A 13,982-nucleotide genomic window follows, 5' to 3' on the forward strand; every position below is an offset into this window, starting at 1 on the left:
TGAAATATCGCGATATTTCAGTGTATCGATATTTTCTTACACCCCTAGTTATAACTAGATGTTGCTTTAGCATTTAGCTAGCCCCGTTTTACTTTCTGTGAGCATTTTGCAACTTACACTAGCGTATTGATACTTGTAAATTTTAGCGTTTTAGCTTTTATCTTATATTTTCAGCTTTAGTTACAATTTTGCTACTTCCAGCTGCAATGTTTCTATGTTTAGCTTTATGTAAAGTTTTGATATTTTACTTTTTTGTTTGTCTTTTTCTTCTTTTGATGAGCATTTTGCTACTTAGCTAGCATTTTATTGCTATTTTAATGCTTTTTTTCATGTTATCCAATGTTTAGAAATTTTACGGCCTTTTGATGCGTGTAACTGATTGGCCTTTTACTACATTTAGCTTCTAGCTAATAGTTTGCTACTTTCAACATAAATGTGTCAGCAAAGTATTTTGATAATAATTTCTGTATTTTATTCTTTTTTCRTCTTAACACAAATCTTTGCTTCAGGTATAAACAGTTTAAACTTAGTTTACATTTTTAAACGTTGATGATGAAACACGCAGATGACCAACGGTTCACAGATGAAAAACCTGCGTGAGCTCCTTCCTGAGCTCTCATTTGTTTCTTGATRAGCATCATATTTTTCTTCATATTTTATTTCTCTGCAGAGACGAGTGCACTYTAACAAATTAAATAAAAGCCTCTTGTGCTTCTCTGATGTTTGTTTAATCTCCTGAAGGTTTATAGGTTTARCGTTTTTATCTTTAATGAACTGTTAGCGTTAATAGCATCTCTCATACAGAACAACTTTGTGATAAATGTCTTTGCTCTTTTTCCATCACAGCATGATCTTTTTTTATWTTTCAAAAGCTTTTTCTTTTTGATTTGCCACTAATTTATCAATGAAAAAAGAAGTATAAGATCAAAATAGCTTTGTTAGACTGAATCATAGCTTTAATTTGAAGGTTTTACTGGGAAACTACTCGCTTATTAAACAAAGTATTTGCTGCAACACAAGTGGTTCCTGCAAAGAATCTGTTTCCCAAACCCAACGCAGATTCTTTGYGCATTTCCTGTGAAAAATACAAAATGTTTGTGTTACTAAACAGAAACATTCTGAGCTTTTCTGTGGTGAAATCKGTGCTAAGGCAAGCTGTAGAAGCGCCAAAGAAACGTACAACAAATCATAGTATTTTGATCAAATTTTGCATGTGAAATGGGTTTAATTTGTTGATTATGAAGAAACAACAGCAAAGAGTTCAATGAAAGGACAAGAAAAACAAAAAAACTTTATTATCTTGTAAGGAAAACGATATAAAAAAGAAAAGTAAAGGACAGATAAGATTGAATTAAAGGAAAGTAAAGACTAAATGATGGATAAGGATGGCAAAAAGAAACAGAAAGGCAAGAAAATATCAAGATGCAGAATAACAAATAAAAAATARAAGTAGAAAACAAAGAGCAGAGAAGAAAGAATAGAAACAGATGAAGCAGCATTGTTGCATGTTTCAGTAGAATAAATGCATGAACTCCACTAACAGRATACAGACAGGTGTCACTGATGGAGCAGGTGTACTGCAGTCAKTACCTGACCCAAACTAACAGCTTCTCAATCTGCACAGAGGGACCAAAGGGAAGGACATCAACACCATCAAGTCCCTTCGAGTCCTCCGAGTCCTGCGGCCACTCAAGACCATCAAGAGGCTGCCGAAGCTCAAGGTAATTCAGCCGCCACTCATTTAGTTCAGCAAAACGTCTGTTTCTGAATAGTTTACTGAACAAAACAATGTATAAAAAAGTGTAAAAACATCATGGCTCCTCCATGAATGTTCAGCTCAGTTTATTCATTTCTTTAAAAAACAACAACATAAATTCATTGTTGTTCTTGTTTCCCTGTTTTCAGTCACTTCAGCTGTTTCCAAAGGTTAAAATTTGGTAGATTTTGCTCACAAATGAGACGAAAAAAGGTGCAGATTTGGTTTCTTACTTTAAATCTTTGTTTTGACTCGTCTTCATGATGCTGCAGCGACTACCTCCAAACATCACAGGACACTTGTTTTTTGTGGGAATTTATTTGGTAGAATGTTGAGGTCTTCAAATTGTGAAACATCTCGTTACTGAAAGAAGAAACCAAGCACAATTTAAAAACCACGTTACTGTCGGAACACGTGACCCTTTACTAGGACTGGCTGATTAAACAATAATAAATATATCGAGTTAATTTGAACAGCTGCTGTTAGATGAAATGAACTGAAAATATTTTGAAAAAGTAGCTGAAAAAGCTGAAATGAGTAACAAGAAACAGAAAGCGCATATGTTTGCTGAATTAGGCAAAAAGGGGTTAGTTGAAAAAAGCAGAAATTAGCTGAAATCAGCTAAAAAGATGCTTAGAAGACAGAAATCATCATAAATTAGCATAAAAAGCAGAAAGTAGCTCGATAGTTGAAACTTGCAGAAATATAGCAGAAAAAAGCTTAAAAAAAGAAGCCAAAGAAGGCTGAAATTAGCACAAAGAAGCAGAAAGAAATTATTGCAAAAAGGTGGTTAGTTGAAGCTAAAGTTAGCTGAAATCAGCTAAAATGTTGTGTAAGAGGCAAATCAACTTAAATTATTAATAAGCAGAAAGAAGCTCAAAAGTTTAATTTAGCAGAAAGGAGCAGAAAGATAGCTGAAATAGCAACAAAAAAAAGCTAAAATTAGCAACAAAAAAAGAAGAAGCCGAAGAAGGCTTAAATTAGCACAAAGAAGTAGAACAAAAGGTAAAAAGCCCGAAAACATTTATAAACATTTTAAAGGATTTTAAGAATGTTAGATTTGTTAATGTAAATGAAAAAAAYGTGGCTAAAATAGCTAATTAGCTGAAAAAGTATACGTTGCTGAAATACTAAAATTCATAGCCGGAATGTCCTGAAGGAGCTGAATGTTTTGATATGTGAAATGTTGAAACAGCACAAAACTGGTGGAACGAGTGACGTGCTAAAAAACCGTACGGAGGAAGAATCTCAGTAGTGTTATCGATATCGATGACATGGAACGCTTATTTCATGAACATTTTTCAGCCATACTGCCCAGCCCCATCCTTTACTGTTTCTTCTGATGCAGAAATGACAGCTTCCCTCTGGTGCTGACCGTCCTAAACGATTGCATCAGACAGAAGATCTGATGGTGGTAATAACAGTGAACCGGCTGCAGCAGATCAGCGCTGGCAGGCAGACGCTCCAACACGACTCCCCTCACATGCTCCAGCAGAGTTTGACAGACGGGCTGAGAGAAAATATCTGCTCTGGCCCCTCGCTGTGGAGCGGAGGAAAACGATGGAGCTGCGACTTCATTGGTTAGATTGAACGTCAGGTTAGATCAACAAAGCTCTCCGTCCAGAGCACAGATATCACAACACGAGCCGAGAGACGTGCAGCTGAAAACAGCGACAGGTGGGCACCAGACCTGCTGTAACGCAGGGCTCTGATGGAGGATATTTTACAAGAAAAGACACTTTTAGATTTTACCTGAAAGTTTTTTTTTTTTTTTACATCCGTTGTTTCCAGTTCAGTGGTGAATTTTCATTTGGAGCAACTTTCAAACATGTAAAAGCCAACAGGATCGACTTGWCTCTTCACCGAGTGACAGTGTTACCAGCTTTGTTAGAAGCTATCACCTAATTTACTTTTGTTTGTTTGTTTTTGTTGTGTAGCTGATGTAAAAACAGCTAGGCTACAATCAAAATTCAGAATGCGCAAAAGAAAAAAGTGTTTATAGAGAAAGAAATCAGTTTTTGCTTGGATTTCTGTGAAAAGATCCAACCAGATTCATCTTTCTGTGACTAACTGCTTWTCAAGCATTTTCATTATTCAGATTATTTCTTTTTTTCAACACACTCATAGTTCTGCACTTTTTGTGTTTTTTCAACAATTTATACAGTATATCAAAACGTTCAGCTCCTTCAGGACACTACGGCTGTAACTTTTGGTACTTCAACTATTTATATTTTTGAAGATAATTAGCTTTTTCAGCCATTTTTTTCTCGTTGGAAATGAATGGAGCTGTTTTGAATCTCTTTAAAACTTTTCAAAATGTTCATAAATCTTTACTAAACTTTTTACGTTTTGTTCTAGTTCTGTTTTTTTAACTTCTCTGCTAATTTCAGTTTCCTTCGGCTTCCGTTTAGCTGATTTTAGCTTTTTTTTCTGCTTTTTCGGCTATTATTCTGATCTTTTCTGCTGTTCTGCTGATTTTGACTTCATCTTCTGCTACTTTAAAAATTTCCTGTTCCTTTCTGCCCTCTTCAGCTTTTCCTGCTCCTTTCAGCTGTAATTAGCATATTTCTGTTTTTCAGCTGCCTCCTTGAAGCTTTTGTTTCCCACAGTTTTGGCTCTTCAGCAACTTTCAGCAGTCATTCAGCTAATTTTGTGTTCCACATCAACTGTTAAAACTCAGCAAGCATTTATAGTGCAACGTTTAAAAATATTTCAGCTTCTTTAGCAGCTTTCAGCTAAGTAATATTAAGTAATAAACATTCACACTGCATTTATTGTTGTAGCTTGGTATTATTGTCACTTTAAACTGAAAAAGACTAGCTAATAACTGCAATACATTATTAAAAATACAATTTAACTGTTAAAATAGGTCAAATTATTCTTACCAACATCCCAGCTTTCAAAAACAGACAGGTATTAGGATTGTAGCTGAATTACTGAATCAAAAATGTTRTGTTTTTGGAACTTCACGATGGTTTCCTATAAAAGTTTCCAACTGAAAACCTTAATGTAATCATCTGAATCAGTTTTATATGTAATGATGCAGATAAAAACGCCTGACTGTGTCTCTTCTCTGTGCAGGCCGTGTTCGACTGTGTGGTGAACTCTCTGAAGAACGTGCTCAACATCCTCATCGTCTACATCCTCTTCATGTTCATCTTTGCCGTCATCGCCGTGCAGCTCTTCAAGGGCAAGTTTTTCTACTGCACCGACGAGTCCAAGGGCCTGCAGAAAGACTGCAGGTACACAAACACGCAGTAAAACCATTAAACCCCCCCTGTGTTGTTCTTCTGACAACACGACCACAACGTCTCTCGTCCTCTCTGGTGCTGGTTGTTCTGTCCCCAGAGGTCAGTTCCTGGATTATGACAGAGACGATGTGACGGCTCAGCTCAGAGAGTGGAAGAAGTATGAGTTTCACTACGACAACATCCTCTGGGCTTTCCTGACGCTCTTCACCGTCTCCACTGGGGAAGGCTGGCCGCTGTAAGTTACAGAAGTTTCTATTCGCTTTATTTATTTAACACCAAGTCTCAGCAAACATCGTCTCAGGTCACTGTAAAAGAAAAACTAAGGAAGCCAGCAGATTGTRTTGAATCGTCCTCTCTCATCTCATCTTGAGCAGCACAGTGGTGACAGTAGAAAGGAAAAACTTCCTTTTAACAGGAAGAAACCTCCAGCAGAAACTGACTCAGGACGGGCGGCCATCTGCCTCGACCGGCTGGGTTTGAGCAACTTAGCGACGTCGCTAGATTTAGCGATTTTTTTCAGACCCTTCTAATGATTTTATTTTCCCCAAAAAACAACAAATGCAGCAACTTTTTACGGTGTTATTGGAGACTTTGTCGACAGCATTGTCCTCAGCAAGTTGTGCTGTGAGCCCCTCCCCCTTTCCAAAGTGCTGACAAGCGGTCCGACTAACAGAAACACCAGCTGCAGCCAGAGCAGAGAGGAGCTGCCACTGCTCTCGCYCTGGTTTACAAAGCGGGATATGAATTTTACTGTAAAATTTTTTCAATTCTTCACCTCATCCACCTTGTGTGACATATCGTATTTTTTATTTTTGCAGTTCTAAACATATTTAATGTGTTTTTACTTACTATTTTTTTCAACCCTAATATACAGCCTCAATAACAATTACTGGCAAGTGTTTAAATATGCAAATTTGGAGATGACATAATTTTGTGGCTTATAAGACAGCCAATAGTGACTTTTCTTATAGTTGTTTTGAGAGGACAGGAAAGAGWCAGGTCCAGGTATATTTTCCTCTGGAAAAGAGACAAAAAAAACAAGTTATTGATAAAAAATAATTACAACTAGAACTGCGAAGCAGTTATGACTGGGGTCCAAGCCCGTTAATGCATGTCACCTTTGGCTCACGTCATTTCCATCATCCTGTCAATCTTGTGTATYACTGTACTATATATAGTTATTATGCTGATTCTAAGTAAGTTTCTTGGTAAATTTCGTAGCTGTTGAACTTTAAACCTTTGACTAAAAGCTGAAAATAGTTTTTTTCAAATATCTGGAAATGGGCGTGGCCTATACCATGTGACTCAAAGGTGTTCAGGGATTGTGTTGCTATAAGCCAAATAATGTTGGGACTTTTGGGTTAAAATCTAGAGGGCCAAATGCAAAGATATTGATTATAGCGCCCCCTATAGGTTGACATGTTGATTTTTTTTTTTCCTCCGCACTCGTAAGTTTGTTTTTTTTACTGCCACATTAAAATCTTCTCTGTTGTCTCTGCGGTTTGGGCTGCAGTATGATTTTTTCCGACGGAAGAAAAACAAACAGTGGTAACGAAAAACGGAATAGATACAATAAGGTTTGATGCTCTGGACCCCTAACAAACCTGTAGAGGAGAGTGACTACAGACAGCAGCAGAGTGAGGACATGTTTGTCCTCCAGCAGTATAAACCTATAGCAGCAGAACTAAGGGATGAATCAGGAAACTAACCCTAACTATAGGATTTAAGTTTAAAAGTAGACAGCCTCACAGAAGCTGGTCCCACAAGAACTGAAAAGACCAAATGTTGGTTTGAAACAGATCAGTTTCTGTTTGACTGAATAGATGACGAGTAACAGAAACAAACCTCAGCTCACCTAAACCGGTACAGAACAAATGAAACCCGTCTGATTACTCTCAGTTTTAATTACTCTGCGCTCGTTAAAGACACAATCAAGGCTCATTAAGCTGAAAAAAACATCCTGCACCCGAGTCAAAGCACCGCCTCCAGGCTGCTCTAAATCATCTGTGTCACGATCYGTTAATTCTCCCCTTTAGCTTCTTTTATTCATTTTTTCCTCCCGAGCAGGTGAACGTGCACGAACACACTGAATCAGCCCGCGTTATTTTTACAGAACGGCACGAATCCTGACAGCTTGGTGTTGATCCTTTCAGTTTTACTGATCTGCAGCTTCTTTCAATGTGTTCATTTAAGCTCAAACTAACGAATGAATTAGTCAAACCACAAAACCTGAGCTGAAAGATGTGATCGCCCTCTGTTAAATCCAGTCTGTTTGTTCAGTTTTATAGAGACTGAACCAGATTAAAAACCAGAATCTAATGGTTAAAGTGAATATAGTAAAAGTTGGAAACAGAAAATTTAAAAATGATCATATAGTTTGACTTTTGCAGAAATAAACTCATAATTTAGCAGAAATTATTTAATTTTCTTCAAATATTTTACCCAATCCATCGTTCCATTCTGTACCTCTGGTTCTGGTCTTGCTCCCCTGCTAGCTGGAGGTTTTTAGATTTAGTTAGATTAGCTCATCTGATAGGTCAATGTGGAGAGGGAGGCACAAACTTGTACCATCACATCAAAGCTTGGATTAARTGGTAAGGTAGTGTATTGAGAACCCACAACCAGGGTTTCTGCTTTTTAATCCTTTCAAAATAAGATGCAATGACAGACAGAGAAACTAAGATGCTCTGAGTTGTTTAGTTTGCTTTACTGGAGAAAAGCGAAAGCATTTTTTCCTTGAAGCACCAGCTCCTGGACCGATCACATTTTACGATTTAAAAACCATCGAGCTGAAAGATGTCAGTGAGTAATCCTCACAGGTTTGAGTAAAAACTGAAGGGTTTTATTTTTTTCAGGGTCCTGAAGCACTCGGTGGACGCCACCTACGAGGACCAGGGCCCCAGCCCGGGCTTCCGCATGGAGACGTCCATCTTCTACGTGGTCTACTTCGTGGTGTTCCCCTTCTTCTTCGTCAACATTTTCGTGGCTTTGATCATCATCACCTTCCAGGAGCAAGGAGACAAGGCCATGTCCGAGTGCAGCTTGGAGAAGAACGAGGTGCACTTTGATCAGTTTTAACCTGCAGAAATAAAACGTAACTGAACATCAAACATCAGCTCCAGGCAAACTAATCTTCATGATTAAAAGAAAGAAACATGAAAAGTGGGAGGAGTTTAAATGTCATCAGGGTCACAATTAATTCTTTCTTCTCACWTGTCTCGTCCCAGAAACAGTATTTTTACACCTCTTATAAACACTGAAAAGTACTGCATGTACAACTGACTAAATGTGAAATAAATAATACAGAAATACTATGCAAAGTAAAAGTACAAGAGAAATACTCACTGTTGAGTTGTGGCGAGGAGCTCCCATCTTGAATTCAGAACTCTCCCACTTTCCTACAGGGAATTCCCACTGTTCCTGTTGAAATTTACAACTTGTAAATGGGAAATTCACACTTCCCAGTACAACTGGGACGCAGCAAAAATAGCCAGTGAAAATACATCAAAATGGAGATTTGATACGGTGAATTTCTCCTTGAATAGGTAGGAAAAAAAGCCAGTGCTGACTTTAAAGCAACAAATTTGAAGACATCTCTGAAGGTCTTGCGGACCACATTTGGATCCTAAAGTTGAGGTTGGGACCCTGCTGAGGGTCCTGAAACATCAAGGTGGGATCTTGAAGATTTAAATGTAACAACTAACAACAATGTTTTTGTATTAATGTTTACAAAAGAGCAAAGTCAGTGTACTATATATGGGTAAAAGTAGCACAATGAGTATTGTTACTTTGCCCATATCTGACCTGATACCAAAGTTTATCATCCAACAACAGTTGGGGGCACAAGTCTTTTTTTGTTGTTGTTGTTTTATGAGACAAAAGCAGAAAAGTCCAGTCAGTGAGAAATCAGTCATGTGACTTGGACATAAATTKTCATATTTACTGGCTAAAGGCTACAATTAATCATGATTAATTGTTTTGTTGTTTTTCACACCCGGTCTGTTTGTGTGTGGTCTCCCCTCGAACAGAGAGCYTGTATTGACTTTGCCATCAACGCCAGGCCTCTGACGAGGTACATGCCAGAGAACAAGGAGTCCTTCCAGTACAAGATGTGGAAGTTTGTCGTCTCGTCGCCTTTCGAGTACGCCATCATGACTCTGATCGCTCTCAACACGGTCGTGTTGATGATGAAGGTCAGTTTTTAACCTCTCGAAAAGCATAACTCTCAAATTAAAAGTATAAACTGTTGKTTTATGACAGAAAAATGTCATGTTGCAAGTGTCTGTTAGCAAAATATCTCATTTTAATGAAACTTTCAGTAAGACGTCTTCAGCTGATTAACCAATTCAAGATGGCCACCACAGCTAATGTTCGATAGCAACACAGAAACGGCTGTGAATCAGTTAGTTTTACAGATATTTAGCTAAAAGTTTGTGTGGTGGTAGCTGAGACTCACCCTCATCACATACTCAGAGCATGAGGAAAAAATATTTTTGTTTTTATTCTTTTAGCCTAAAAACAGTCATTTTCCCCATATTAATGTTTATAATATTCAGTGTTTTGTGTTGGTAATAAACCATTAACAGGCTAATTATGACTCTGTGTGTTGTGCGTCAACTGAGAGGGGCTAAAGCAGCCACAGCTGACCCACCGCTGACACATCCAGCCTGAGATAATGTTACAGTTTCATGTCGTAATCGTCTGTTATCATCACAGCAGCAACACTCGGCCCACGCAGACACTGAAGTGGATTCAATCTGAGACATCTGGGAGCGACACATGATTTTTCACCTTTAATAAAAAAAGATAAAACATATGAGTGGGTGTGAGCTGCACAGCTGATCTGATCCACCTGTTTGATGTAAAAATCACYACATGTGCTTTAAGCATCTTACCTGCTGTAGATAGCATTTTATTAGACCTCAGTTTGGAGAAATTAAGTTTAATCCTGACTAAATTTATGAACTAAACCAAAACGTTTTTGTTCTTTTGTCTTTGTCTTATTTTGAAATCGTAGAATTTCACTAATGCCGCTTTTTTATTGATGCATTGATTTTTTTTCAGCTTGACTCAAAATGTTCTTGAAATACTCCAGATGGAGAGAATAAAGTAAAAAAAATGATGTTAAGGACAACTAGAGTTTGCATTTCCTGCGTTAATGCTGAAAGATTTTTTTGCTGAAAGCTGCTGAAGAAGCTGAAAGGTTTAATAGCAGAATTGTTRATGCGAGTTAAATCTGAACAGCTGACCTTTGCTGAAAGTAGGAAAACAAAAGTAAAAAATCTGTAGAAAAATAGAAAAAGTGTCAAAAAAGCAGAAATGTAGCTAAAATGATCAGAAAATAGTAAATATTTGCAAAAATGTAGTTTAAGAAGCAGGAAAAAAGTTCAAGCTATCATAAATAAGTTGCAAGAAGCAAAAAAAAAGGAAATTATGAACAAAATATATTTAAAAAATGGCTGAAATTTGGATGAAAAAGKGTAAAACAAGCTAAAAAAGGACTAACCTGTGACCTTCACCTTTTGTTTTGTGACCTTGAACTCGTCACTAAAAGAGCATGTTTGCTGAATTTAACAGAGAAAAGCTGAAATGACCACCAAAACGTGAATTTAGCTGAATAAAGCTCAATTTAGCAAGGAACAGCTAAAGAGTAGCTATACACTAAAAACAGCTGAAAGGAGCATAACAAGCTTAAATTAACAGTAAGACGTAAAAAGAAGCACACAAAAGAAGTTGAAAAACAGCTGAAAGTGCTGAAAACAGCTAAAATGAGCAAAATGGAAGATAAGAAAAGCTGTAATTAACACGAAGAATTAAAAAAGCAGAACCAGAACAAAAGATAAAAATTAAAGATTTATAAATACTTTTTAAAGTGTTAATGATGAAAATGGCTCCATTCATTTTCTATGTGGGAAAATGGCAGAAAAAGCTAAATATCGCAAAAAGTTTAAATTGCTGAAATATCAAAAGTTACAGCCTGAAGGAGCTGAACGTTTTGATAAATACTAAAATTAGTACAGAAATTATGGTATGAATGATGCGCTGAAAACCGTACAGAAGAAAAATGGATGTGAATAATGAGAAAACTTGATAATATCAGAATAAAACACTTCCTGTGTTCAGATTGTGTTTTTGTCTTCAGTTCTACGACGCCCCACTCGCGTACGAGTTGATGCTGAAATACCTGAACATCATCTTCACCGGCCTCTTCACGCTGGAGTGCATCCTGAAGATTATTGCTTTTAATCCTCTGGTGAGCTGTTAGGACCATCACGTTTTGTTGCAGCGCTTTTCTGTTTGACGTTTCAAATCTCTGCACGTTTAAAGCAACAGTAAAGTTTTCTGAATGATTCCAACCTCAGAAAGTTTGACRTTTTGTGAACTAAAAATTGCCAGAAATGTGTGCTCTGATAGTTTAATCTTTATGCCAACATATTTAAAAGAATTAAGAGATTAAAAATTGTGATTTTTCATAAGTTTTTTTTTTCACAGAAACCATTAACAATGTTAATTTATGTGTCAGTTTTTGCCTCTTAAAATTAATTTTTTACCAATGTATTTATCCAGTAGTGGCAACACCTAACCAAAAAGTTAGCTTCACTAACCATTAATCCACTAAACAAGATTCTTAACTCTGCTAACGCTAAACTGCTAGCCACTGACAGATTCCAAAAGTATTAGAAGCTAACGCTAACCGCTAACAGAAAGCTCTGTCTTCATCTTCTTCCAGTTGAAAACTGGCGCACTGACACAAACCTGTTGTTAGTTTTCTATTGGTTTAATTTGAAGGTGGGCGGGATCATCTGTGGCAAATCGGCCAATCCAAACCAGAGTTACGGCTCTGTCTAACTTGTGATACTTCCAGTTTACTTCTTTCCGAATTAAAGTAGTTCATTGCTCGAGTTTGTATTAAATAAATACTTTCTGTACTGTATTTTGTATGTAGACAGTCTTTTTTATTCCTTACTTAAATATTGTTAAATGTTGTTTTGTTTCTTTTAGACGCTCTTAGTTTGAAGTTTAGCTGCTACTGATGCTAAATGCTACACACCCATACAGCAGTACTTGTTAGAGTGGGTAGTTTTTATTTAATTAAAGATAAACGACTTTATAAAAAAAACAAGTTTTACACTTGTGAATTTTTTAGTGGAATTTAAATTAGCAGAACTTAATTAAGTGCTAACTAATTGCTAACAGTTTCCAAAATTAGCAACAAATAAAAAAACTGCTAAATGAGAAGCTAGTTCTGTTATTAGTGGATTATCAGAACTGTGCTCACCACTGTATTTATCCCCTTTTTTCCCTAAACTGTTTTAAAACTTTTTAAAATACTTTTTATAATTGTTATTATTTAATATGATCATTTTTTCCCTAACATTATGCTTCGCATTTTTCTTTACGTTTCTGTCCACAATCACTTTTACTTTCATTAATATTTTTGAAAATTAGTAATTTTTTATACTTTTTTAATCCTCTTGTCTGTTTTTGTTTAGAGTTATAAAACATGGTCACTTTTTATAACAGCAATATTTGTTTCTAACTTAAAATGAAAAACTATAACTGTAAAAAAAAGAGCACAGAATCATTATTTTCCTTTAATTTCTGCCATTTGATTCATTTTAAATACATTAATCTTCTGAGTCTTAATGTTTTGGGATTTTCACTTCTATTTTTAAATGTTTTTCAAGTCTCAGTTTTTTTTAGTTGCAATGAAACCAAATAAATTTTAGAAGATGGTTTCGTTCTGACAGGAAGCTGTATAAATCCTCTGCTGACGTGGTGCCGTCTGGTCGGCAGCGAGGCGTTCCGTCTGTGGTTCTGATCCGTTTACAAGGCTCATTTATTAAATGGCTTTCCTCACACATCGCTTACCTCCACCTGTTCAGCTGCTAATCTCACATCAGGCTTTTTAAATGCTCCACTGCTGTAGCCGTTCAGAGGAGAGAATAAAAACACCTGCGGGGTCTGGCACGAGCGTGCAGCACCAGGAACTGGATGAATGACCGATCTGAAGCCTTCGGGGGTCCAGGCAGCAGAGCAGGATTTCTTTACTTGGATATGAGAACATTTGTTTAGTATTTGTTCCAACACAGAACTGAACTCTGTTTTGTATTTAAAGCTGAATCTAGTTAGATGATCCACGTTGACATATGAGGTAAATGACATTTTGTTTAGATGAACTCAGACAGATTTGTGTCTTTGTGTTTCAGAACTACCTGAAAGAACCCTGGAACGTCTTTGACTTTGTGACTGTTATCGGATCCATCACAGACATTCTGTTCACAGAAATAAATGTAAGAGCTGCAAAACTATACAAGAGAATATGACGCAATAAAATAAATTAAAACACAAAATGATACTAAATTATGAAATACAAGTTATTAGATATTACGTAAAATATGTTATACAATACAAAATGATAAAGTATGATTGCAAATGATGCAAGCACAATAAAGTTAGATACAATACAATATGATGGTTTTAATACAACAGTGTGATACAATACAGTACTGTACAGTACAATACAATATGATACAAAAAAGTGCAGTACAATAATGCACAATAGAGTACAATAGGATCAATTGTGATACAGTTTGAGATGATACAATACAGTACATTATGTTACAGTAAAATACAATAAAATATAATACAGTGCAGTAAAGTATGTTACAATACAATAAAGTACAATTAAGATACAGTGTGATACAACTGCGCAATACAGTACTGTACAATACGACAGAACACGATAAAGTAGAATATAATACAATACAGTACAATAGGGTACAGTACAGTACAATAAAGTACAATACAGTACTGTAAAGTATGACACAATAAAATGCAATATAGTACAGTACAATATGATAAAGTACAATACAATACAGTACATGATAATACAATATAATACAGTACATTATAATACAATATTTTACAGTACAGAAAAATACAGTATTATACAGTACAGTATAATACAATAT

The 13,982-nt window shown here is 36.2% G+C and overlaps 1 protein-coding gene across 1 annotated transcript in view; it reads left to right on the plus strand.

Moving 5' to 3' along the window:
- LOC106527650 (voltage-dependent N-type calcium channel subunit alpha-1B) overlaps nt 1-13,301 on the plus strand; it is a gene marked incomplete at its 3' end in the record, with an annotated part of 96,643 nt that extends 83,342 nt beyond the window's left edge. The window contains 7 exon segments of the mRNA XM_014022591.1: nt 1,625-1,721; nt 4,838-4,998; nt 5,105-5,242; nt 7,863-8,064; nt 9,036-9,200; nt 11,150-11,260; nt 13,218-13,301. Of these exon segments, the coding sequence (XP_013878045.1) occupies nt 1,625-1,721; nt 4,838-4,998; nt 5,105-5,242; nt 7,863-8,064; nt 9,036-9,200; nt 11,150-11,260; nt 13,218-13,301 (958 nt within the window).
- Nucleotides 13,302-13,982: the final 681 nt, after the last annotated feature.

This window comes from Austrofundulus limnaeus, unplaced genomic scaffold (assembly GCF_001266775.1).
Source record: "Austrofundulus limnaeus strain Quisiro unplaced genomic scaffold, Austrofundulus_limnaeus-1.0 Scaffold336, whole genome shotgun sequence".
Taxonomy (NCBI): domain Eukaryota; kingdom Metazoa; phylum Chordata; class Actinopteri; order Cyprinodontiformes; family Rivulidae; genus Austrofundulus; species Austrofundulus limnaeus.